We start from the raw sequence: 27,536 nt of genomic DNA on the forward strand, positions 1-27,536 counted from the left end.
GGATTCTCACCCTAAGTAGGCATCATCTTCGTAATCACACATCGCGCATCTGCGTGTTTCTTATCATAGTTTAATGCAGTGATACCACTGGCCGGGCACCTTCCCTGGCTCCGTTTGCGGATGCAGAGCTGTGGGTCCTTCATCTCCCTACAGCAACTCGAGAGGCGACGCTTCACCTCTGCCGGATCTGCATGCATTCTTAACATGGAGTTTCTGTACCACTTCTTTGAAGCAAACCAATGCTGCCAGAGTCTTATGAATCTTATTAGTCATGTGTAAAGAACCAATTCTTGGGTTTATCGATCTTTTCTATTTTGTCTTAATTACTGGTTTGCTTTCTATTTCATTAATTTCTGTTCTCACCATTACTTTTCTATTATACCCACTCCCCATGTATGGACTACTTCATTATCTGACATTTCACATTTACAACAATCGTTAAAAATCAACGACCTGTTCTGCACATGAAAGGCCTATGTCTGACAGTGAGACTCTGAGAGGCGCGAGGCTAGAGGAGCCCCGGCCATGGTGGATTAGGTGATGTGTTGGCTTGACTGGGCACAATTCTTAGGCATTTAGTGTTTATGGAATGATGTGACTTGGCAGTTATGGAATGACGTGATTTGGCAGTTATGTAATGATGTCATTTGGTGGTTATGGAATGGTGTGACTTGACTGTTATGTAATGATGTCATTTGGCAGTTATGGGATGATGTCATTTGGCAGTTGTGGAATGATGTAGCTATCTTCCATTTTGTAATCTGATGAGGTCATCCTCTATTTTCACCTACTGCTGATTTTAACATAGGAACCTGCTCTTTGCAGCCTAGCCATTTCAATAAATAAGGAGTTGGGTATACATCTATTTTCATTGCCACTGAGTTGAAACCCTTTCCCATTTCAACTGTGAGTTCTTTTTCTGACTCCCGACTTATTTAGCGGTAAGTTTGTGAATGTACAGATTTATAGAGTTTAAAAATTGTACCTTTTTGTCATTGAGGTCTAACTATTTGCACGGTCGTCAGGGAAGCAGTTGGCATGACACCGGTTCTGTGGAATGTGTCTGGAACATGATCTCTCCACGTTGCTGTCCTCCGGGTCGAGCACAGTGCCAGGAACATACAAAGTGCTGGGTCGATGTTTGCCGGTCGAATGAATGACAGACGAACAGATGCCGAGTGACTAGCCATTAGCGGAATCACCCCTCCTGCTCAAAGGGTCTAATCCTTCCAGTTACAGCACGTTCAAAGCAGCCTTGCAGAGGAGTCCGGCAATACGATGGTATAACACCAGGCCCTTCGGGACCTTTGCCGTGGGAAGCAGACGTTGACTGGGTGAGGGAGAAACTGCGTGTGAAGCTTGTGAGTCCATCAAGCTCAGGGTCAAGCAGGATAGACCCAGTCAATTCCTTTCCCACTGGTTTCCTTGATGACCTGGAGAAAGTACTTCTTCCATGGTCATAGATACTTTCCAGGGTCCTCAAACTTTTTAAACAGGGGCCAGTTCACTGTCCCTCAGACCCATTGGAGGGCCAGACTATAGTTAAAATTAAAAAAAAACTATGAACAAATTCCTATGCATATTGCACATATCTTATTTTGAAGTGAAAAAAACAAATTGGGGTTAAATCACCCAGCGGGCAGGATAAATGTCCTCGGTGGGCCACCTGTGGCCCCTGGGCCATAGTTTGAGGACCCCTGCCTAGACCCAGGTAGGAGGGGCATTTCCTCCACATCTCTTCATCCTCGCAGGTCTCTGCAGCTACTTACACATGAGACCCCCATTTCACAAGTGGAGAAACTGATATAGCTCTAGTTGGTAGTAGTAAGACTGGTTGCGTTATTGATCTCTTCTGTTTTTTCTAGACACTATCCAGCTCTACCTCCACCTCATTTTTATAGAACCAACCTAAGTGAGTTCTGCTTATACAAGGGCATTCTAAGAAACACACAAACAAGCCATCCTGCCCTGGCCCGTACATATTAGTCAGGTGAATGAGGCACCGTTTTTTTTTTTTTACTTTGATCTGTGAATTTCCTCTTTCTGGAGTAGACAACTACTGGGCCATGGTAAGGAGAAGAAAGGGAGCCATTAGCATCTCTGTCTTTTCCTGAGCTCCTGGGAAAGACCCTTTGACTGATGCTTCTTAAGCAGGTCTTGAAAGAAACCCTGGGAGGGGGGGCGAACCTTAGATCCTCCCTGTTTTTGAACCGAACTGAGGGATGTGGCGATGTTTATACACTGCATTAGAGACCTGCCTAGGAAGAGACCAGCAAGTGGAAGGTAGCTTATTTGGACTCCAGAATTCGCATGACAACAGTAGAATCCTGTCAGGAACCCTACCCCCCCGCCCCCGCAGGTCATTCTCTTACCTTACGTCCTCTCCCCACTGGATAATAAAACCAAACCAAACTTACTCCATAGAGTCAATTCTGACTCCCAGTGACTCTGCAGGACAGAGCTGAACTAGCCCCTGTGGGTTTCTGAGACTGTAACTGTTTGCGGGAGTAGAAAACACCATCTTTCTCCCACGGAGTGGCTGGTGGTTTTGAACTGCTGACTTTGTGGTTAGCAGCCCAACACAAAAATCACTGCACCACAAGGGCTCCTCCGCTTGGTCATAGTGATGAACAATTTTGTGTGCAGAAGCCAATCCCGAGCCCCTCCCAGTTGTGTTTACGTCTTTCCCTCTTGCATCCCCCAGGGGGCGTCATAGCCCGTGAGCAGTGAGGATGAGAACTCACCTGGAGGCCCAAGGACTCCCATTCATTAACCTTTCTGGATTCAAGATTCAGATTTTCTTTCTTTTTTTTTTTTTTCCAGAGAAGGAAACAAGCTGAGGGAGACTGACGGCCACCTATTGGGCTAGTGGGAAGTTCTGGACTAGAACCCCATCGCCTTGGAGTTGAATACTTTCTTTTTCTCTTCTTGAAGGAGGCGGGCACTTTTCGCACCCAGCCGTCTCCCTTCTTCCTCTTCCTCCTCCCTCGTAGGAAGCTGTAACCGTGCAGGGCCATCCCGTGCCTGGTACTGTGTGAAAGTGTTACTAGCGAGCGATCTTCAGAAAATCCTATCAGCTCCGCACGACCACGTACTCCCTTTACAAGGAGCCAGCCAAGACGGCAGGGACTAAGCAAGCTGAAATTGTTTGAATTCACACGGCTTCAGAATCCCAGGAGGGCCAGGTTTGGAACCAGGCCTGCCCTCAAAGCCCTTGTTCCCATCTACTTCCCTGGGGGCTCTTTGAATCAAGTCACCAAGGCCACAGTTTGCCCCACATCATGAAGGAGCCCCTTGGTTCCTCTTTCTTCCTCCCTTCCCTTCCGGCGACGCCTTCATTTCCTCCCTGTGCCTCCAGAGGTCTCACCTGGCCAGTGACACTTGACTCTCGGTTCCTTTGCGTTTGGGCAAAAGTGGAATTGACCTAAGTGAACCGGGATGCTCTGGAGCCTTGCCTGATCGACCGTGACCCTTGTGTCGTTCACACAGAGTCCCTTGTCCTTTTTAATAGTGTTGGCCCATGGTAAATGTGGGACATAAATGAATCATGGGCAGATGCAGATCAGCATTGTGATACCTCATGCCTTTCGTGTGTGGGGTAGGGAGAGGGAGGACAGGGCTTGGGTGGCCCTGAAAGCCAGCCAGTCAGTTGGCCTTACATGTTGCTCTTCTTCCTCTTGACCGTCCACCCTCAAGACATCCCGGAGTTGGCCGGTGACCTCAGAGGAGTGGGTGAGAAAGGACAGCCCACCCACTATCCCGCCTTCCGTCGCCAGGCAAACATGCAATCCTGAAAAGTGTTTACTCATCTCAAATATTTATTTTAGGCTTGAATGAGAGCCAACTCTTACCGAGTCCAAAGGGTGGGTGATAGGAGCAGGGCATGGCCGACTTCTTTCAGCCATGGCTGTCCGTGGCCATGGCCTTACTTCCAGACTCGCTGGGCACATGGCCATGCTCAGCCAGGAGAGGGGCAGTCCTGGGACACCCTCTCACATGGTCTCCCCCATAGCCCCTCCACACCTGCTCTCTCTTCCCCACCTGGTGCTTCACTCCTCTTGCGTCATGACTTCAACAACTGCTCACTGCTGTGGGGCTGCCGGCTGCAGACAGGGAGCAGGGGACTCTGGATCCTGCTAGGGAGGATCGGGGATGAGAGGGAAGCAGGCTAGCAGGTTGGTCTCCGGTGAAATATGGGTAATCCTAAGCACCCGCAGGTCTGTTTCTCAGAACTCCTTCTGTTGAAAGGGTTGCCTGTCCTTCCCCCGTCCCTCCTCCTGGAGCATCAGGTCCTGAATGGAAGGGCATGAGGGACCTGCTCCTCACACCACCACCCACTGTTGAATCCGCCCTGGCCCTAGGGTTCAGGCTTGGACCATGACTCGGTGTGCTGCCTATCTATCAGCGGAGCTGGCCCCTCTGCAGGCCGGCAGGTCCCCGGGCACAGCGTAGCCATGGAAACCCATGGACCACAGCAGTCCATCGCACTGCCCATCATAGGGGCGGCATAAAGCGGGCAATGCGTCATTATGGTGTGCACGAGTCGCCCTGAGTGGTGCCCAACTGGACAGCACCGCGCACACCCGCCTTCAGGAGACTGGCAGGTGAGTGATGGAGGCGGAGGTGCTCAACATGCAGTGCTGTGAACCTAGATGTGCATATTCCCAGGCCTGCGTGACCTGCCAGCGGCCAGACGGCCAGAGAGATGCTAGGAGATGCCTGCGTAGGGAAACCAGAAGGCTGAGTGGGAGAGCCAACCCTCGATGTGTGTGTGTGTGTGTGTGTGTGTGTGTGTGTGTGTGTGTGTGTTCTGGATGGTTCTGGAGGTCATATCAAGAGAGGTGTGTGGGAGGAGAGACTGGAGGCCAGAAGGTGAGGTACTGAGTTAAGACAGCTATTTAGGGATCAGGCAACGAGGGCCTGCAACCTTTGGGAGTGGAAGGTGGGAATTTGCAAAATCTGCGGAAATAGAACTGCCTGTCCTTGGCAATAGTGTGAGGCTAGTCACTGGGGGCGGAGGTAGAGATGAAGTCTCTTGCCCGGGATCCTAGAACTCTGGGGTGCCGTGAATGGGACACGCATGTTGGGAGCTGGCATGGGCATCAGGCAGCCGGCTACCGGACACTAGGGGCCAGAGGATCACAGATGGGGGCCTTCTGAGCATGAGAGTGTGGACGTATGTCAGGGTGGGGTTGAGGGAGGAGGAGAGGGCCCTGTGTAAAATGAGAGGACTCAACCTATCACATTGAGGGAGCTTGTTGATGAGGGCCGAGTTACAACGGGACGCTGTGCTGGGGGAGGCAACGTCCTCTGTCCCATTTGCTATCCTATGTAATTTTTTTAAAAAGAAAAAATCATTTTATTGGGGCTAGTACAGCTCTTCTCACAATCCATACATCCATCCATCGTGTCAAATGCTTTTGCACATTTGTTGCCATCATCATTTTCAAAACATTTTCTTTCTACTTGAGCCCTTGATAGCCTCATTTTTGCCCTCCCTCCTTCACCCTCCCTCCCTCACAAGCCCTCGATAATTTATAAATTATTATTTCTATGTCTTATACTGAGTGATGTCTCCCTTCACCCACTTTTCTATTGTCCATCCCCCTGGGATGGGGGTTATATGTAGATCATTGTGATCGGTTCCCCTTTTCTCCCCCCCTTCCCTTCCCCTCCTGGTATGGCTACTCTCATTATTTGTCCTGAAGGGTTATCTGTCCTGGATTCCCTGTGTTTCCAGTTCTTATTTGTACCCATGTACATCCTCTGGTCTAACCAGATTTGTAAGGTAGAATTGGGATCATGATAGTGGGGGAGAGGAAGCATTAAAGACCTAGAGGAAAGTTGCATATTTCATCAGTGCTACACTACACCCTGACTGGCTCATCTCCCCCCCCCCCCGCCCCCACCACGACCCTTCTGTAAGAGGATGTCCAGTGGCTTACAGATGGGCTTTGGGTTTCCACTCCACACACCGCCTCATTCACAATGATATGAATTTGTTCTTGGATACCTGATACCTGATCCTATTGATACCTCATGATCACACAGGCTGGTGTGCTTCTTCCATGTGGTCTTTGTTGCTTCTCAGATAGATGGCCGCTTGTTTATCTTCAAGCCTTTAAGACACTACATGCTATATCTTTTGATAGCTTAGCACCATCAGCTTTCTTCACCACATTTGCTTGTGTACCTGCTTTGTCTTCAGCGATCGTATCGGGAAGACGAGCATCATGGAATGCCAGGTTAATAGAACAAAATGTTCTTGCATTGAGGGAGTGCTTGAGTGGAGGCCTAATGTCCATCTGCTACCTTAATACTAAACCTATAAATATATGTATATAGCTCTATTTCCCTGTCATCATATATAAATATATTTACATATGGACATGCCTGTATTTAGGCCTCTATAAATGTCCTTTGCCTCCTAGTTCTTTCCTCTATTTCCTTTTACTATCCTCTTGTCCCACTATCATGTTCAGCCTCTCGGTTATATTACCCTTGATTAAGCCCTACCAGACCTCCTCCACCTTTCTCACCATCGATATTAGATCACCTGTTGTTCCCTTGTCCCTGGGGTTTTTAACACCCACTTTCTTTCCCCCCATCTCCCCCTTTCACCTGTCCCCCCAAACCACTGGTCCTGTGTTTTCTCCTCCAGATTTTTTATCCTGCCTATCTTATCTAGATAGACCTGCAGAGATAATAATATGGACAAAAAACCAAGACAGAACAAAACAAAACAACAAAAGAAAACAAAACAATAATAACAAACCACAAAAAAAGAAAAGCCTGTAAATAGTTCAAGGTCTGTTTTTTGACATTAAGGAATGTTTTCCTGTCGAATCTGATGGGGTGCCACGCCCTGGCCCCAAAGTCTATTTTTTGGTATTCCTTGGGGACTTTATTGCTCTGCTCCCCTTTCTGTTCTGTTGCATGCCTTTAGTGTTTTGCCTCCGTGTCATATTTGGTGCAATTCCCGCACCGTGTCTCCAGGGTAGTGCGATGGGTCAGTGAGGGACATCCTGTCTTACAGTAGGGCTGGCCCTATGGTCCTCTCTATGCATTGGCTGCTCTGAGCAGGAATATCATCCTCAGGGCTTGTTGGGCCAAGATGTGCTCCACTCTCTCTTCCTACCCCCTTCATTTGCTCCTGTGTGCTCTGATCAGATGTGTCTCTCTCCCTGAGCTGCAGCTTCAGTGCTGTCCTCTGAAGCGAATTCTTCTTATAGGAGGGGCGCTGTTCATATAGCTGGGATTGGGGCCGGCCCTTCAGAACTCCCTACTGGTGCCCTGCTTCATGCTGGTATATTGTATTCATGTCTTGAAGCACCGGCTGCAAGTCTGGTCCCGCTTTCCCTGTAGAAGTGATCCTTTGCACTTTGTCATCAACTCTGCAGAGCATTTCCAAGAACATCCTTCAGATTCAGGGAATTGAGCTGCTCATGAGAAAGCAATGCACCACCAGCGAACTCAAGGGAGGGGGCTGCTGTGGGCGGCCCGAGGTGGCCCAGGCATGGCTATGGTGGACCCTCAGCCACTGCAGATGGCTCTGTCTGCACTGCAGAAGAGCAAGCCGTTGAGTTAAGGCCTTGCCGAGAACGTCCCCTTTGGTCAGACTCCCCAAGTCACACAGCAATTTAAGAGAGAGAGAAGACAGTTAGCAGTCAACCGCTTCAAGCTACCCACTGGCAATGCCCTCCCAGAGGCTTGCGCAAAAACTCAGCGTGGGTTGCTGAGAACAAAGGATGTTTCCTGTAGTTTCACATATTAAGAAGCCTGGCAGGCGGGTTTCTGGGGTGGAGGGAGGCCGTCATGCTGTGAGTGGGAAGTGAGTCCCAATAACATTCTCGTAATTAATATTGTTCCCCACTACACCCTCCCATCATAGTGCTACCTTAAGGGTACCTCTTATGAGCACATGGCTGATGGCTCTGTAGCTGGCAGCTTTAGGGTTAGGGTGCAGCCCACTTTGTTATATATGTGGTTACCTGTAACTAGGGGGACTTGCACGTCCTATAAGTGCGTCTAAACCTTGGTTGGAATATAGTCTCTCTCTTTCTGCGCAGACCTGGCTCCTGAAGTCATGGCGGTCCGAGAGGTCAGCACTCACATGCTTCATCTTGTCTGATGTCTCTTTAATATTACCCCTTAATGACACTGCCCCTTGGACCCATTTAATTGTGGGGGCTGGCACCCCAAAGGTCACAGGACATAGAATCAAGCATCCCCCAGAATGGCGTCACACCTGGCTCTGAGCAGGGTGGGTCCTAAACCCACAGCCTCGCCTTGGCCTCACCTGGGGGTGCATTAGAAATGCAGACTTTACCGAACCGAAACCTGCGTATTACCGAGCGTCCCACTGTTTCCCACGGACACGGAAGTCTGGGAAGAATGGCTTTGACACCCAAATCCGATTGCCCTCAAACTGATGCTGTGCAGTGATGCTGGCGGGCAGCCTGGGACTGCTCCAGTGGGTTTCCCAGCCTGTACTCTCCACAGAAGCAGACCCCGCATCTTTCTTCCAAAGAGCGGCTGGTGGGTTTGAACTGCCGACCTTTAGGTTAGCAGCCGAACATATTTTAACCACTGCACCTCTCTCTGTTTTGGGACCCCCCAAACCAAATCCAGTGCCCTGGCATGGTGTCAATTCCAACTTCTAGTGAGCGGCCCTGTGGGACAGCGTGGAGCTGCTCCCAAGGATTTCTGAGGCTGTGCGTCTGTATGGGAGCAGTCAGTCTCTCCCGTCTCCTGGGGAGTGGGTGGTCTCGACAGGGAAGGTTGCCAAACTGGTTCTGTGCTGAGTTCCTTTGGAATAAGCTCGCATTAAAGTAAAGCAGCATTCCAGGCCCCAGCCCCATACATGACGATGTCCGACTAGGGAGATTCTCCTCGGCAGCCAAGCTTGCGATTCACTGGCCTGTGCAAGTTCCAGATTGTTCCCTGTTGATGGACAAGTGGCAAGAATTCTAGCGAGCGGACATGTGGTGTGAGCTTTGTAGTCACGACAATGGCCAAAGCCACATGCCCCTGACAAACAAAATACCATGTTCAAGTGGATCACAAGCGGCCTCTCTGACTCTGGAGACATCTTGATGCAGGATGCCCAGAAGAAACATGTGCGCCCCTGCCTTGCCTTGTGGCTGTGACCACTCATACTCTGGCAGAAGTTGAATGGTCCTGTCCAATTTACTGCCCAGTTGGAAAGCAGCCAGAGTCAGCTGATGTTTACCAAGCCCTCTGTGGATGAAAGCAATTACCAAGAACCCATTAGTTGCATAGTTTGTCGAAGGTCAGAGCTAGCAGGGCCTGTACGAGCTCTTCTTGAAGCACTCCCTTAATGGATAGAAAAATGGACTCCACACAGTGATTGGGACCTGGATTCCAGCTAGTTTCATCCAAGAGAAGAGAAGCAGTCGATGTCTGGGAGATGGGCCGCGTATCTGGTGCCTAATGGCAGGCACAGAGTAAGCAAACTGCATCCTGAGTCCCAGGCTCTCTACGGAGCATTGGGGAAAGTCCTGTACACACGAGGCACTCTGGTTTCTGATGGTTGCCTGGGACCTGTAAGCCGCGTGGAGTGCAGATGTGCCGGGGAGTCACCAAGCGAGTTCTCCAGGGCTGAGATCTACGATGAAGCAGGTGTTTGGGAAGGAGGCCCTGTGTAGCTTCCAGCTTTGGCTGGACTTACGTCCCTGAAAAATGGCACTGACCCAGCTCAGCAGCAGGCCTGAAACGGACTTCAATCAAAGGCACAGAAATGAGCCATTGTTATTCTCCCTTATCAAGCACCATGAGTTTGGGCAGGGGAGGAACAGGAGTGGGCTGGGGACACTTATTGTCTCACGGCGTGAAAATCTACTACCCTGGAAAGGGTTTTCACCATGTCCAAAAAAGGAATCATAGGGGCCTTTGGAAAGGAGGATTCTTCCAAGTACGTTTGGACAGCGTCTCCCGGTGCCCCTTGGCTGATGCTGTTCTCACTCTCACAGAGACATCTGCGCTACCCTGTGATCAGCGTACCACCAGGGCTCCGCGTCACGACCCACAGATGCCAAATGCCTTCCATCGCAGAGGGGGACACCAAAAGTCAAGAAGGAAAGCAATTCTTTTTCTTTTTTGTTTTTCCACCTCGCATCCTGGTCCCCTGCCCCTTGCTGGGTCTTGAGAGGCACAAGTCCCCGGCTTTGAATCACAGAAGAGCCGGTGAACAGACGTCTTTGTGGCCCTGATGAAGCCCAGACAGAGAGCTCACAGCAGGAAAGAGCCAGGCCCTCTCTCTTTCACAGCCCGGAGAGAGCACTGACCAGCAGGGGAACAAGAATCTATTGAACACCTACTATGTGCCACCCAGTGGTGTGTGCTCGCACAGCGACCTGGCAGGAAGCTTCACATGCCCTCTCTGCAGAACCCCGAGGTTAACAGATGTGCTCGGAGTTACTTATGGACAAACTCATTAGGCACAGCCCGCCGGGGTCCTGTCAGTGCCCTGGCAGAGAGCCCCATGTGTCAGGGTCTGGGTACAGGCTCGCTCAGCCATGCACCAGACCTTTACAGAATATTCCCAGAGGCCAGCCTGGCCTCATGGTCCCCAAACTCCCAGGAACCTACTGAATTCTGAACATGCCCTTTCTGCTGACAGTCAAGGAAATGAACTACTGAGAGTTCAGCTCCTAGCCCCCGACCTCTCCCTCGGCTATCAGAGTCCCATTGGCGAAGTGGTTCTGCATGGGGCTGAGATCCACAAGGTCAGCAGTTTGAAACTTCCCGCCTCCCTGGGAGAGAGACTTCTTATACCTCTTGTAAAGAGTTACAGTCTCAGAAACCCACAGGGGGCAGTTCGACGCTGTCCTCTGAGTCAGTCGACATCGACTGTGGCAGTGAAGTTGGTTTGGGTGTTGCAGCCCTGGGGGAGGACGTGAATGTGTTGGAAGTTTTCAAAAATGAAGCAAGCAGACTTTGGTTTGTAGCCTGAGTATTTTACTGTCTCTCTCTCTCTCTCTCTCTCTCTCTCTCTCTCTCTCTCTCTCTCTCTCTCTCTCTCACACACACACACACACACACACACACACACACACACACACACACAGTTTGAATAAGTGTTTGGTTTCTCTGTTGGGCTTTGTCGCATTGTGTGTGGCAGGATTACACAAACACAGGGACCTGGGAACTAGCTGGGATCGAGTCTTGCCAACAGTTCTTTCCCCACATCAGTCTCCGTCACCCTTCATCCCTGCCACCCCCCCCCACTCTCCCACCCCCACCCCACCTCCACATACTGCCAGTCCTGAGGCAGGAAAAAGAATGCAGATTTCTAAGGCACGGCTGTTCCCAGGGCACAATTGCCATCCATCATCCCCACAGGAACAATGTGGATATGCCCTGGCTGATAGGCCTTGATGAGCTGGCAACGTATGACCCGCTGGCAGGGCTGGGGGTGGGAGTGGGGCCAGGGGCAGAAGGGGAAGAGGTTCGGCCACTGGGGTCTGGACTGGAGATTAGCCACCGAGGCTGTACATCGCCACACTGATGGTGGGCAGAATCGGGAGTGGGGGCGGCCTCTGGTGTGGAACCCAGGCTCTTGTAGGCTCCCCATGTTTGGAAGCGTGAAGGCTGGTTTCAGAGGTGCCCAGGCAGCTGGTGGCTTTGAGGTGCAGTGGGGTGTCCTTAGAGGCGAGTGGCCAAGCCAGGTGCCATGGGGTTGACTCTCATTTGCGGCAACCCCTGTGTGTCCGAGCATGAGCGGTGTGCCCAGAGCTTTTCAATGGTGAGGATGTTTAAGCAAATTGCCTGGCGGTCTTCTGAGGTGCCTGTGGGAAGATCTGAACATCAACCTTTTGATAAGCTGAGGACATGAAGCGTCTGCATCACGCGGGGACGCCAGACAAACCGTCTGTTGAATGGGTCACGTAGCTCTGTGCCACACACCATCCTCACCCTCGAGGAGCTGGGTTTCTGGGCCTGGGACCGTCTGGATGGTCGAGGGGCTGACCGTATTCGAGGCGGGGTGGGCAGAAGGCAGCCCTCTCTCCCCTGCTGGACTTGTGCTGGGCTGCAGACGCGCTGGCCTCTGTGGTCCTGTCCAGAGTGGAGAGGTGACACGCCTGAGTTCAGCTCATTCTGTTGTGTCACATGCAGTCAGGAGCCCGGCTTGTGGGGCAGGGTAAGTGTGGTCGCAGCGGCCAGTGAGCCACCGTGTTGAACATATTCCCAGTGGTGTGTGTGAGGGCAGCAGGGAGAAGGGGGAAAGAGGGGGTGAGGACAGAGGCGCGGGCACAGGCCGGCTGCGGGGCTGGGTGATGACTGGGTAAATGCCTGGTGCAAAGTCTCCTCCTGGAGGTCCATGTGAGATCGTGGCACAAGGAGGCCCCATTGGAGGACCCCGGGTGTTCCCCTAAGGACGGTGCAGGGATGAAAGGGAGAAAAACTGGCTTCAGCTTAGCCCTTTCAAGACCCAATTATCTTCTGCATTGGCTTTTTTTGTTGTTGAAACAGGAAGGCATTTTCAGTACAGGAAGGTATTTTAAATAAAAGGGGGAAATTAAAAAAAAAGATAATATGGATTCTGATACAAGTAGTGGGATACATATGTCTCGAGGGATCTCAGTGCTGGCTGGGTGGGATGAGGCTCATTTATTTGTGCAGTTATACAAGGGTCCAGAAGACAGTGGCATACTCTAAAAGTGGGGTGGCCACTTTCCACTAAACCCCAGAAGTGGAAAATGGAGGTGGGTACTGTATGTCCCATGGGTCACGGAAAGGTTTAACAAACTGTTCTGAGCACTGTCCATGTCCTAGGTGCCTTGGTTGCTATGGCCACGGATACAGCTGGAGTCCCAATTAAACAGAAGAGATGGACATGGACACAAGTACCCTCAGGTTCCACCAGACAGACCGGGCTGGGGGATGGGTCAGCAGCAGCATGAGCCAGGACAGAGGGACATGACCCGGGGACTAGAGTAGACTAGGCGTTTCTGATGGTTGGGAGCATTTCTTCCAGTTGTGTTAGTTCTCAGTGGTGTTTACTGTGATCCTGAGCACACAGCAGCTCCACATGAAACGCCTATTTCACACGGAATGAGTGAGCCTCTTCCAGCAATGACTGTGACCAAGCGGATGCATTTTCACAGAATGATGGAGTCAGGTGACCCAGCCACGACACGTCTGTCTCTTGGCCTTCTGGGCCATCCTCTGTGGGTTTCTGGCGAGCCAGGGGGGCGGGCGGGTCTCTGCTCCTCGACTTCAACAGCTGACACCTCTGGTGGCCCCTGAGTTCTCGATGAAGGCACGTGACGTTCTTTGGAACATGTCTGTGTTTCAGATGTGGACGAGTGTGCGACAGATTCCCACCAGTGCAACCCAACCCAGATCTGCATCAACACGGAGGGGGGCTACACTTGCTCCTGCACCGACGGCTACTGGCTCCTGGAAGGACAATGCTTAGGTAACGGCTCCCCGGTCCTCTCAGACACCATCACTGACCCGGGTGACACCGCCACCTGTCACCGGCCCCATCATGAGTGTGTTCAGGTCTCATGCATGTCTGACTTCCCCTAGTCAGGACTGCCTGCCTTCAAGTGGGGGCTGGTCGAGGACAGTCCTGCTGTGTCCTACTAAAAGACATCACCAAGAGAAAGGGGCCCCATCCTCCTCCCAGTCCTGCACGGTTGCCCCCACCCACGCCCACCCCGTTAGCTATGGCCTTCCCTCTCCCCGCCAAGGAGTCTCCCCTCCTCCATGGGAGAACTGCCCCTCCCTCGCCACTGGCACCTGCCCCGGATTGTTCTGTTTCTTTTGGCTTCTTCCTTCCCTCCCCCTTTCATGCTCCTCTGAGCCAAGTGGATGAACTCTTGGCCATCCTGGTTGTCACTTCAATGTCTGTTTCCAGGTTGTGACATCTGTACTGTGTTTTCTTGGGGGTGGGGGGTGGGGGTGCGCAGGGGACATCCTGCCGGTTTCACTTCTCCAAGGCGAGATTCTGTTATCGAAACGTCAGGTCTGGCCGAGCTGAGGAACAGGTCAAACCAAACACAAGCCGGCTTCTTCCTCCCAAACCCCTCTCGATGGAGGCCGAGTTTGGGTCCGCCCACAGATCCCTGGCTGACTTGGCCTTGGGTCTGATAAGCTGGAATAGACTTGGCCTGGCTTTCCGGGCGTGCTCTGCCCAAGGGCTGCACGCATGTGGGCGCTGGGGACCATGGCGGTTGCTGTGCAGTCTAACTGCCCGCTGCCAGAATGGAAAATGTGATGCCGCTTGTTTGAACACACACAGAGCTGTGCAGGGGAGGTACTTTGTAAGGGAACCTGATACGTGGGATCCCAGAGCCGGGAAGGTGTGCAGTGTTAGTTCATCCAACTTTTGGAGATTGGGAATTGAGACTCACAGAGGGGGAACTTGAGTTGGATCGAAAGCGTCTCCTACTTCTCCGTCCAGGTGTTTCCACCAGCAGGGGCGCTAGAGAGGACTGGTCACTCGAGAGGACAGGTGAGAGGGATTCACCTGCTGGATTTAGGAAGGGCGTTTTCACCCTCAGAGTCGGAGAACTGGGAGCTTAAAGACAAAGCTTTCTAGTCTTGTAAAGTGTAACGGCCATTCTACTCTGTTCTATGGGATCAGAATCGACTCGAAGGCAGTGAGCTTTTTGGTTTGGTGCAGAACAGAGCCCTGGAGGTGTCCTGGTTAAGTGCTGGGCTCCTGACTACAAGGTCGGCCGGGATTTTGGAACCACTAGCCGCTCAGTGAGAGAAAGACAAAGCTTTCTACTCCTGTAAGAATTACACACTCAGAATCCAAAAGGGCAGTTCTACCCTGTCCGCTAGGGCCACTATGGCTTGGGGTGGACTTGGTGGCATTGAGTTTGAGTGGACTTTGAGATTGAGGAGACAGGGTTGGACTGCTGGCCAATGCACCTCCTGTGCACCCACCACCTGGTTGTCAGTGGAGACTTGTGGGTTGCTAGGGTGTCAAACTGGTTTCCACGGAGCTTCCAGACTAAGATGAGCATGGAAGAAAGGCCTGGTGATCCACTTCTGAAAAACAGTCCATGGGAAAACCCTAAGGGTCCCAGTGGCCTGATCCTCAGCCAATCATGAGGATGGTGCCAGGCCAGGCAGCTGTTCGTCCCACTGTGCACGGGTTCACTGTGCTCTGGGGCTGTCTTGGGGGCAACCAACAGCAACGAAGGCCAGGAAGCCTGCCCCATCGGAGGGGCGCAGCAACCGGTTCCTTCCTCCCTCTGGGAGGACTGCCCCGCTCCACAGAGTGGGAAGTGTCCAGGGGACGCTCCGGGCTCTGATGTGGTTCCCGCATGGCACAGCATGTCCACATGTCACTCCAAAGTCACCTTCCTAATGGTCAAGGAATGGATTTTGTCCTTTTGCATGCCCAGGCTCCTTGCCTGCTCTGGGCACCTGTGGGGACAAGACAGAGCTGGTTTACCTCCAAAGCACTCCCAGGATCAAGAACCCCTCTTCCTGAGCCTTAGGAAAATGTCAGGGCCAAAGATAACCTATGTGCGCTTCCAAGCAGGATCTACATGGTGACCTGTCCTGTGGGCAGTGGGCTGGGCCAGACTCAAAGTTGCTGGCACTCAGAGTCAGAAGATTCTCAAGGACGGGCACACAATCCAAGTAGGGTGCTCCAGCAAGTAAGGCGGAGGTGGAGTCTTTTCTGGCAGTGGTTGTTGGATGCCACCAGTCGGTTCCGACTCGTAACAGCCCGATGTTGAGCAGCATGAAGCACTGCCCGTCCTCACAGTTGTTCTGGTTTGAGCCCAGGGTTGCAGCCAGTGAAACAGGTCTTCCTCATTATCACCACCCTGTCCAGTTTAACTAAGCACGAAGTCCTTCTGCGGGGACTGGTCTCTCCTGACAACATGTCCAAAGGACATGAGATGAAGGCTCACCATCCTTGCCTCTGAGGAGCATTCTGGCTGTACTTCTTCCAAGACAGACTTGTTTGTTCTTTGGGCACACCACGGCACCTCAGTATTCTTTGGCAGCACCATGGTTCAAGGGCATTGATTCTTCTTCGGTCTCCCTCATTCGATGGGCCAACTTTCACATGCATCTGAGGCAGTTGAAGCGACCAGTGCAATGGGTCGTGGAAACCAGGCATGGGAACTCGGGGTGGGAACTGGTCCCCAGAGACCTGGATGGCTCTAACATAGCTGAAACATCAGGGAGGGGACATGGTTAGCTTCGGGACCAAGGGGTGTGGGGGAGAAACAGGACCAGTTAAAGCCACAGCCAGACCAGCCGATCACAGCAGGCACTTGTAAAGGTGAGAGGTCCCTCTCCACCTGCAGGTGGACGATCTCCTTCATCACCCACCACGTCCCCCAGGAGGGCATCCTATAGCTCCTCATCCTGTCACCACGAGGTGCTGGGAAGTCCCTTCCTGGTCATCGATGGAGGCGTGCCAGTGGGAGGCCACATCTCTTGGCTCTGCAGGCAGAACCATTCTCCTGCAGGGGTGCTACTTCCTCTGGGCTTGACGGCCTTGTGCTCTCCCGAGGTTCCACATCTGCTCTGTTGCCAGGGTGAACTCCAGCCTCCACCTGCGGCCGCACCTGCGGCTGAGGGTCTCCAGACTCCCACTCCTCGCCTCATCCTGGCTCTGCCCTTGACAGCTGGCCATGTTCATGGTCAATGGAGCTGGCGAGGCATGTAGGGGAGGATCCCAGGGGAGTCCTGCTGGGGATCCCTCTGACACTGTGAGCTGGCTGGTCTCCCCACAGGCAGTGGGAAGCTCACATAGGGGTGTGAGCATCTCAAGGTCAAATTCATCTCAAGTGTCGTCCCCTCCCCACCCTCCCACTCTGAGCTGAGCTTTCTTCAACCACCCTCAAGCTAGGTTCAGATGCTCATGGGAGTGAGGTGTGCTGGGAGGTAGCGCATGGAAGGGAGACGGAGCATCCAGTGAGCACCCCAAGACTGCACTCTGCAGGCACGGGCTCCCCTTCTTGTCCTTGGCGGGCCTCGCTCAGAAGAGGCAGGTCATCCCAGGTGCCTTTGTCTTGGCTGGCTGAGCAGGGGACCCCACCTTGACCGGCCCGGTGCTTCTGCTTCCAGACATAGACGAGTGTCGCTATGGTTACTGCCAGCAGCTGTGTGCCAACGTGCCCGGATCGTACTCCTGCACCTGCAACCCGGGCTTCACCCTCAACGAGGACGGGAGGTCTTGCCAAGGTACGTGACCTGAGTGACAGCCTCAGCGCCATGGGAGGGGCCAGGTGCTTCGGAACCAGATGACTTATGTCTGTAGTGTCTCGCTGTCCAGAAAGTGTGCGGAAGGTCCGCCTCAGCCCCGCTGCCTGCGCCCTCGCCCACTGCCTCCGGGAACCGCCTGACCTGCGCACTGCATCCTGCTGGGGAGCCCAGACCCGCCACCACTGTCTGGAGACGGTTGTCTCACCTTCTGTGTCTGCTCCCTACGGCCCGCCCCACCCCCGGGGCCTCACCAACTTGCTTGGCAAGTCAGAACCCTTCCTCGGGTCGTGTAGCTGAAGTTCAAGAGCCAAGAGCCCCCAGCCCCCCCCCCCCCGACCCTTGAGCAAGCACAAAGTCAACAGCTACACGTTACACAGGTGTTTCTCGGGCCATCCTGACGCCTCTCACCTGTGCTGAGGAGGGCCTCCGACTTAGCCGAAGGCCTGGCGGTGGTGGCGGTGACCGCCTCTTCCGCTCAGTGTCCTCCCACCCGCCCCCAACCCAAGCACAGAAGAGAACCAAGGGTTTCATGTGATCCTTTCAAGTGCTGATAAGTAAGATCAACAAACGGCTCAGGCTGGAAGGTTTCTTTTGCTCAGGAAGTGGACGGGGGCTTAAGACCTGAGGAATTAGTGCAAGTCCGGCCCTGGCCCCTGGCCTCTGGCCCCTGGCACTCAGCCTCCATCCCAGGCAGCTCCTCAGCCAGGGTGGGGGCAGAGCCGGTCACACAGAATGAGGTCTTTGTCTGCAGCTGCCGTGAGGGTTTGCAGGGCCTGTTTCCTGGTCACACCACGAGCAGTCTGGGCAGCAGGCGCCAGGCCAACCAGTCGAGGATATTATGTCTCCACCAGCCTGAGCCCATCGAAATCACTGAGTAAACAGGAAGGCATCCGTGTGAAGGAGTCTGATCCTGGCTTCTTTGTAAGTCTCCCCTCTATAGGCAGTTCTGCACACTGCTCCAAGAAGTCTCAGCCGTGTTCCCCTGACTGGGGAGGAGGCCAGGCCAGAGGGCTGGGGGCTCCTGGCTCCTCTGCTGTTGTGCATGGGATAGATGCAGACTTCTCTGAGCCAAGGCCAGCCTGGAGGGGCGCAGTGTACCCTATATCTCCTGGGGGTGGGGGACAACTGTACCCTCCAGGCATCTCGGGGACAGGTCTGCCCGTGACAAGGAGCAGATCAAGCTGTGGCAGGGCCAGGTCTCACAGAGGCACAAAGTAGGATGCATAGCCCTGGGCCTGGGCTTGGGCCTCCCAGCCCGTGGGCTGCCACCTTGGTCGAGCCCATGGACAACGGGCTCCCTCCATCATCTATGGGGCTTCTGTAGGCATAGCAACTGGGAGTACAAAGTCCTCTCCCCAGCATCCTCCCGTCTGTCCGCCTCATTGTCATCCAACACCAGCCTTCTGAGGCGGGCAAGGCCCTGTCTGTGGCCCTGCGTCACAGAAGAAGAAACAGAGGTGAAACAGTTCACCCCTGTCCCACAGCCAGGTGGGGGGCAGGGACAAGAGCCAGACCCAGCACGCATGCAGCCTCTTGTCCCAAAGCTGGGGGTGTGGTCGGGGAGGGTCTTACCTGGTGCAGGTTCAGAAGGTCAACCAGGCCCGTATGCATGGATGAGACATGAGGGCTGTTGGGAAACCCAGGGGAGAGAACCCTGGTAAGGACAAGACACAAGTTCATGGTCTTACTGTCGCAAGCATCGAGCCAGACTGGCACCACCAGCCCTGGGCATCCCAAGTGCTGCCTGGAATGCCACTCAGTGGCATAGCCCCGTGGCTACTGCCCTGGTCTCCTGGGTGGTGGGAGTGGCCCCCACCCTCCCATGATCTCTCAGGGGACCCACTCTCCCTACCTGGATGCCTTTGCAGATGCCAGGAATAGGAGCTGTGTGACCTGGTCCTCCCCTTTATGAAAACCCTCTCGCTAGGAAGCCCCTCCCCTCTACACACACTCAGCGGCTCAAACCTCTTACCCTGCCTGATGGGGTCCGGAAAACATCTCTTGTCTGTGGCAACTTTGCTGACAGGCACGTGGCTGTGGGCTGAGGACCCGTTTCTCCTTCAAATGAGCCAGTTAGCACCTGGAAAGATCGCTGCCCACTCCCGCCCCTCCCTGGGCTGAGCTGTGCAGAACGAGTCTTTGATATTTTGGAAAGCCCCCCACCCCACACAACTCATATTCCAGTTCTTACTGGGTCCTTGTTGGCTGGACGTGGGCATCTCTCTCACCCTCAAGAAAACGTGTCCCTCCTCCTGGAGTGGTCATCATGGCACGATACACGCACACGGTGGCGTGCATTCTGACACATGGGTGGTGCACCCTTTGCCACGTGTGGTGAATGGATCCCCTGCTCCACGGCATTTCTCAGGGCCCCGTATAGCCCTCTCCTTGACCTAACCTCTTTCCCTGGTGGTCAGCTGGGGCAGTGACCCAGGAGGCAGCCCCGTGAAGGATATCCGTGGGTGCCACCCTGCTAACCTGTGGAGCTGGAGATGCGGAATAGATGCTGTTCTGCATGGCTCCCGACCGGAGACCTTAAAGTCGGCATGGGTGACAAAGCAGCTGGTGCTGGAATGAGGGGTGCGGGGCAGAAGCAGGCCTCATCGGGGGTTCCTGCTGGTGAACCTTGGAGAAGGGACTGACCAGCTTGTGCCCCTTTCCAGAGCTGTACCCAGAGAAGGACATGCACGGAAAGGTCCTGTCCTTTTAGCAAACATGTCGGGGTCTGGCGGGGAAAGATAGGGCTTTCTACTCTGTAAACAGTTCCGGTTCTGGGAACTCACAGGGGCAGTTCTACCCTGTTCCGTAGGGTCTCTATGCGTCCGTAGTGGCTCTATGGCAGGGAATTGGATCGAGTTTGGGCGCTGAGAGGAGAGGTCACAGGTCTGGTTGCCGGTGTGTTTTCCTGGCTGCTGTGCGGCCGGGATGGTCAGTGACATGCATTGGCTTTTTCCAGACGTGAATGAGTGTGCCGCCGAGAACCCCTGCGTGCAAACCTGCGTCAACACCTACGGCTCTTTCATCTGCCGCTGTGACCCCGGCTATGAACTGGAGGAGGACGGTGTTCGCTGCAGCGGTAAGGGGCGACGGCAGCGGAGATGCCCCCTTGGACCTGGGGCCCCGGGCAGCGGGTGGGCGTGGGGGCCAGGGCTTCCTGCTCAGGTGCTTCCTCTCAGTTCCCAGGCACATCTCCCTCTGGGGAGGTTGCCCGGCACAGGCCGGTCATGTTCCCACAGTGGAGATGAGTCACTTCCCGAGAGGTGGGATGGTGTCCACATCCAAGGGAAGGGTTGGCCATTGTCACTTGACCCCCAGTGTAAAAGCCAGTGGTGCTACCTTCGAGGGCCTGTGGTGGGGGCTGCAGAGGAAGGGGAGTCAGCCACCTGATGTTGGCTTGAGCGTTGCTTGACCTCCCTCTGCACTGACTCCAGGCCTGGGGACAGGACAGACAGGACAGATAGCATGATGGCACATCCCAAGAGGGGCGGTGATGGTGTGTGTGTGTGTGTTTGGACGTGGACAACCCTCTGGGAAGCTCCCAACCCTGTCCGTGTGCCTGGTGGGCAGAGCAGGCCCTCAGTGGTTCTAGAATAATGGACGGACAAGTGTGGAATGAGCATCATCCTCACAGAACAGCCAGGCGATGGCTTTGGTCGGTCAGCTTTCATAAATGTCTTTCACTCCCAACAAGCTCCGGTTTTCCGCCCATGCTGACTTGCTGGCCTCGTTAGTTTTGGCTGCCAGCAACCCCGTGCCCAAAAATGCAGTGCTGCCCCGCCCCGGCCATCCTCACCCTGGCTGTTCTCTTGGAGCCCACGGGTGCAGCCACTCTGTCAACCCATCTCCTCCATGGTTTTGCTGCCCTCCCACATGCCCTCCCCTACTCAGCCCCTCACCCCAAGTTAAAATACAGCTGTCACGTAGATAGCAAGCCATTCCAGACTGTGGATTCCTTAAAAAGAAGGGCCACAATGCGCACATGTCTGTGCCTGGTAGTGCCCCGTTCAACTGGGCCCTAAGGGTTTGTGCTCAGCTGAGAACCAAAAGGGTGGCCATTCAAACCCACATGGAAGAAGCACAGCAGCCTGTCTGACCACGAGGTGTAGAAGGGACCAGTTATCAGACATCAAAGAACTAAAAATCGTATCAGTGGGTGCCCACCTTCCTGATCCGATCAATGAAGACAAACATGTGCATAAGCAAAGGTAGTGAAGAAAGCTGATGGTTCCCGGCTATCAAAAGATATAGCATCTGGGGTCTTGGAGGCTCGAAGATAAACAAGTGGCCATCTAGTCCAGAGTGTATGAAGCTCAGTTCTGCTCCGTAACGCATGGGACTGGCCCGCATCAGGTTGGAAACTTGGAGTCTCTCTCTCTCTCTTTCTCTCTCTCTCTCCTTCCTGAGCTTCAGTGTAACAAGAGCCATCCCAGAGGAAGGAGACCTGTCTGTGTGACAGCCTTTCTTGGGACTGGACTGGTCTCTGCTCCGGGGACAGAGCTCTCCTCCTCTCAGGGCTAGGGCCAGGGGAGGCAGAGCCAATGAGTAGGCGGTCACAGAGGGCCTGGGACCCATGACACAGTGACTCGTTAGCCCCAGAAGCAGCCGTCAAAGAGCCTCTGGCCTGAGTGGCTACTTTCTTCCTCGATTTCATGGCACTTTCTGGGGCCTGTGGGTCCAGGAACTAGGAAGTGTGGGCAGGTTAGCACCGTGACCTGCAGACGTGCACAGGGTGTGAACCCTCCAGAGGTTGTCTGGGAGAGATGACGCTGAGGCCAGAGAGCTTCCAGGTCTGACCCACAGTTTTCCTTCCTTTTTTTAATCGTTTTATTAGGGGCTCATACAAATCTTATCACAATCCATACATACATCGATTGTATAAAGCACATTTGTACATTCATTGCCCTCATCATTCTCAAACCATTTGCTCTCCACCCAAGCGCCTGGAATCGGCTCCTCAGTTTTCCCCTCCCTCCCCGCTCTCCCTCCCTCATGAACCCTTGCTAATTTATGAATTATTGTTTTGTCATATCTTTCCCTGTCTGACGTCTCCCTTCGCCCACTTTTCTGTTGTCCGTTCCCCAGGGAGGAGATTATATGCAGATCCTTGTAATCAGTTCTCCCTTTCCAACCTACCCTCCCTCCACCTTCCCAGTATCACCACTCACACCACTGGTCCTGAAGGGATCGTCCACCCTGGATTCCCTGTGTTTTCAGGTCCTATCTGAACCAGTGTACATCCTCTGGTCTAGCCAGATTTGTAAGGTAGAATTGGGATTATGATAGTGGGGAGGGCGGGGGAAGCATTTAGGAAATAGAGGAAAGTTGTATGTTTCATCATTGCTACCCTGCACCCTGACTGGCTCATCTCCTCCCTGAGACCCTTCTGTAAAGGGATGTCCAGTGGCCTACAGATGGGCTTTGGGTCTCCACTCTGCACTCCCCACTCACTCACAAAGATATGACTTTTTGTTCTGATGATGCCTGATACCTGACCCCTTCAACACCTCATGATCACACAGGCAGGTGTGCTTCTTCCATGCGGGCTTTGTTGCTTCTGAGCTAGATGGCCGCTTGTTTACCTACAAGCCTTTAAGACCCCAGACGCTATATCTTTTGATAGCCGGGCACCATCAGCTTTCTTCGCCACATTTGCTTATTCACCTGCTTTGTCTTCAGCGATTGTGTCGGGAAGGTGAGCATCATAGAATGCCAGTTTAATAGAACCAAGTGTTCTTGCGTTGAGGGAGTACTTGAGTGGAGAGCCACATTTTTCTTATTCACCACCCCCCCCTGCCTCCCAAACCCACATGGGATGATCATGAAGATTGAACCAGCAGGTGACCCTCAGCATGGTCATCTGTTCATTCCCCTTCCCTGGGGCACGCCCAGTGCTTGCAGGTGCCTTGCAGGGTGTGAGACAAGGTCGTTGTAAGGACAGGGTCTGGGGGCAGCTCTGTCTGACCCCCTCTAATTTCATCTGGGGCAGGAGAGTTGGTCACCAGAGTCATCCACACCAGGGACCCACGGCCGGTTCCTCTGAGGCTGGGGTCAACCCCTCTCCCTCTCCAGTTCTGACACCGCTGTGCTGCCTGCAGCGTTCCCCACTTCCCAGCTGGGCTCCACACTTCATTGCATGGCCACGCGGAACTCAGACACACTTTGTGATCAGGTGTTTGTTAAGGAAGTCAGCAGGTTACAGCTCAGGGGAGGAAGACTCAGGATATCAGTTGAGTTGGAACCACCTCTCCTCTGTGGCACCTGCAGGCAGGCCCCTCTGGCCTCAGACCCTGGGCCTGGCCTCTGCCCTGAGATGACAATAAATGCCCAGTGCACCATAAGCCTCAGGTCTAGCTCCCTCAATTAAGTGCCTGGATGTACTCTACTCCACAAGCTGCCTTTCTGTCCCAATACCCTCAGCTTCACTTGCTCTGTGAGCTGAGAAGCCCCCACTCTGTGTTAGTCTGGGTATACTAGAGAAATAAATTCATAGAAACTCATACGTGTATAAGAGGGAATTTTATATAAAAGGTAATTGTACATTAAGCATCCCAACCCAGTCCAGTCTAAGCCCATATGTCCGATGCCAATCTATAAAGTCCTCTTCAAACTTACAAAACACATGCAATGACACACATGCAATGCAGGATGATCACAGGCCAGTGGGTAGAAAGTCTTTGGATCCAGTGGCATTGTAAGCATTCTCAACGCTGGCAGGGGTCTCCACGTGGTTTTTCCAGTTCCCAGGCATGGGGTCTATCAGCATAGGGCCATGTGTCTTGCCAGTAAAGAGTCTCCAAGGGAGTGAGCCAAGAGAGTCTGTCTCCCACCTCCCAAGGAGGAAAATCCAGATTTCCCCCAGAATCCTCAGGGGAAGGCCATGCCCACAGAGGCCTCATTGACAGACTGGACCCCACCCCTTCACTCTTAATCCTCTCAAGTCCCAAATTGACACCAGATGATGTCACTACCACACAGTCTCATGCTCTGGTTTCTGGTTCTGCTGCTGTCCCTGGTGTCTTCTGGATCCATGAGGCTCAATGCCCAGGGATCTCAGGGTCCCAAGGACATGCTTCACTCCTGGCTCTCCTCCCCTCCCCATAGTGAGGGCCCCACTTCCTGCTTCTGTCTGACGTGGCTCGCTGTGTATCCTGCAAGAAGGCACTTGGAGTGAGCCCTGTGCCCAACCACTCATGGCCGGATTCTATCAGCGTCTCCCTCTACCTCCACTTGCTCAAACCCATCAGGAAAAAGGAATTTGGTGGGAGTTACAAAGATGACGGCTATAAAAACCAAACTCACCTGCCATCGAACCAATCCTGACTCACAGTGACCCTATCGGACAGCCTAGAACTTCCCCTGTGGGTTTCTGAGACTGTAGCTCTCGGCGGGAGGAGAAAACCTCACTGCCCGGTGGATGTGTGAGATAGCGTTGGCTTTTCAAGGTGTGACTGTCCTGGTGGGTGGACATGGATGCTCAGGACACTCACTTTGCCTCCTTGTCCACCATGCTGCCCCTTCCCCAGAAGCCTTGTGGTCACCCCTGGCTACTGCAGGCTTTATAGCCAGGCTGGCCAGGGGGCACCCTGTGACCGGTGGAGAGTGGGGTCCTCTCCTCCCCAGCCCGTCCTCCCTGTCCATTCTTGTCTGTAGTCTCTAGGAGCTGCAGCCCCACTGTGCCATCTCTCAAAGCTGGGCGGCCCTCCATGCTGGCCTGACCTTTCTTAGCCCTGTCTCCCGAGGATTCAGGGGGCAGAACCTGGAAGCCAGTCCTTCATGTGGATAAATGGAAATGGCCTAGTGTGTCCTCCCTGCCAGAAACCCAGCCTGTAGCTCAGTTTTGCAGTGGTGGGTGGAGCTGCAGCCCTCAGCCAAGTCCCAGGATTGAGCTGGGCCAGTGGAGCCCTGCCCTGCCGGAGGGGATGGGATGGGAGGTGGGGCCGAATGCTGCCCTCTCCAGCTGCACTGGAACTGGCCCTGCTTTGGGGGATGGGATGGGATGTAAAAAGAAAAAAAAAAAAAACAACCAAAACCCCAAAACCAAGAGTGCTCTGATTTTTCAGGGAAATAAATCAAAGAGCCCTTGTGGCTTAGTGGTTATGCTCTGGGCTGCTGACTTCAAGCCAGCAGTTCAAAACCACCAGCTGCTCCACAGGAGAAAGGGGGAGTTTTCTATTCCCTTAATCTACGGCCCGTGGGCCACATGCGGCCCACCAAGGACATTTATCCGGCCCACTGGGTGTTTTTGCCCCATTTGTTTTTTTACTTCAAAATAAGATATGTGCAGTGTGCATAAGAATTTGTTCATAGTTTGTTTTTTTTTTTAGAACTATAGTCTGGCCCTCCAACCAGGTCTGAGAGATAGTGAACTGGGCCCCTGTTTAAAAAGTTGGAGGACCCCTGCCGTAAAGAGTGACAGTCTCTGAGACCCCCAAAGGCAGTTCTACCCTGTTCTGGGGGGTCTCATGATGGTGGTGTGCCTGGTTTTCTGGCAAGGAGGCAGGGAGGCATGGAAGGGGTTGACTGCTACCTGGTGATCTGTCCCTGGAAATACTGCAGCATAGAAAACACCATGGGGCAGGCTCGGTCACGTGGACTTGCTCAGTGACACCTCGAGTTGTGACCAGTCCCGTAAGCCTCAGTGTTCCCTTCATAAGATGGGGCTCATGACAGCACCTCCCAGGTGACGTGAAAGGCCTCCTGAGTGGTGTAAGAAAACCCGTATGGTGGCATAATGGGCTAGCCCCAAGGCCAGCAGTTCAAAACCACCAGCCTCTCCATGGGAGGAAGAGGAGACTTTCTGCTCTGTAAAGAGTTCGTTTCAGAAACCCACAGGGACAGTTCTACCGTGTCCTGCACAGTCGCCATGAGCCAGCCTCGTTTTCATGGCAGTGAGTGTGTTGTTTGTTTCTAGGCACAGGGGTGGTGGGTGTGATGTGGGTTGTTGGCATGCTCAGCTGTGAAACCAAAGGTTGGTCGTTTGAGTTTCCCCGGAGGCACGCCTGCAGAAAGGCCTGGCGATCTGTTTCTGAAAAACCATCAGCCAGGAAAAGCCGCGTGGACACAGTTCTGCTCTGAGCAGCCCCACGGGGCCGCCCGGCACGGGAGTAAACGTGGGTGGGGGTAACTAGCTAAGGGCTGAGGTGGGGATGAAACAGGGTGGAGTAGGGGATGACCAGGGAACAGGGTGCTTTGGGGCTTGATGGGTTGGGCCAGAGGCGATGGGGCCCTCCGCCAGGGACCAAGAGGTGGGCGGTGGGCTGTGACAGAGGTCATACTCCTTAAGGAATGGTTTTCTCCCACTCCATCTCTATTCTCACACTGGCACTCAGAGGCCCCGCAGAGTGGCAGGGGGAGCTCTGGGTGTGGGACCCCGGAATCCTGTCCCGGTAGAGCAGCACCCGATTGGTGGTGACACGCACCCGCTTGGGGTGCTTGAAGCCACCGGCGGCCTGGGAGTGGCGGAGTGTTCCGAGGACATGTCACATGGGGGAGGCAGTGAAGCTTTCGGGAAACAACAAATGCAAGAAAAACATGTTTTCTCTGGCTGCTGCTTGTTGAAGGAGGCTCGGACGGGGGCTTCGGAGCCAAACACTGTGTGTGCCGAGGAGCTGGCTCTTCGGGCCCGCCTGCCCCTGCAGCCATGGCCACGGCCCACCCAGGCACATCACGGGAAAGTCACGTGGGCTCCGACTCCCCCTCCACACCCTGCCTCTCCAGCCCTGGCTGCTCACAGATCCCGGCTCCCAGAGCGCCTCCGAGAGACCATCGCACCCCACCCTCCCACAGCCCAGGGCTTTCTCTCTGGGGAGGTCTCTTGACACCAATATGATGCTATTCCTTGGCCAGATGGAAGCAGCTGCCTGGTGGCACTGTGGTTTAAGTGCTCAGCTGCTAACTGAAAGACTGGCGGTTTAAAGCAACCAGCAACTCCCTGGGAGAAAGACCGTGCCCTCTACCAAGTCTGCGGCCTTTGAACCTCCCTGGGGCAGGTCTCTGTCCCGTGGGCTTGAGAGGAACTGGAGTGATGCGGGGGCAGTTGGTATGGCCCTAGGAGGAGCCCCTGAGAGATGCAAATGGTTAACCCAAAGATTAGGTCTGGGTTCACCCGGAGGCACAGTACTGGAGACCAACTTCCAACAAAATCAGCCACCGAGAAGTCCACTGTGACACACATGCAGTTGCCTGGAGTTGCAATCCATCCGATAGTAACTGTTTCCTTCCTCTCTCTTTCTCTCTCTCTCTCTCTCTCTCTCTCTCTCTCTCTCTCTCTCTCTCTCTCTCTCTCTCTCTCTAACACACACACACACACACACACACTCCTACAC

General features: G+C 53.7%; 1 protein-coding gene across 2 annotated transcripts in view; it reads left to right on the forward strand.

Moving 5' to 3' along the window:
* Positions 1 to 27,536, forward strand: part of FBLN5 (fibulin 5) — a 75,657-nt gene that overhangs the window by 32,556 nt on the left and 15,565 nt on the right. For both annotated transcript variants that reach the window (XM_075532087.1, XM_075532088.1), the window contains 3 exons: positions 13,322 to 13,444; positions 17,074 to 17,190; positions 20,168 to 20,287. In XM_075532087.1, the coding sequence (XP_075388202.1) occupies positions 13,322 to 13,444; positions 17,074 to 17,190; positions 20,168 to 20,287 (360 nt within the window). The remainder of the gene's footprint in view (positions 1 to 13,321; positions 13,445 to 17,073; positions 17,191 to 20,167; positions 20,288 to 27,536) is intronic.

This window comes from Tenrec ecaudatus, chromosome 14 (assembly GCF_050624435.1).
Source record: "Tenrec ecaudatus isolate mTenEca1 chromosome 14, mTenEca1.hap1, whole genome shotgun sequence".
Classification (NCBI taxonomy): domain Eukaryota; kingdom Metazoa; phylum Chordata; class Mammalia; order Afrosoricida; family Tenrecidae; genus Tenrec; species Tenrec ecaudatus.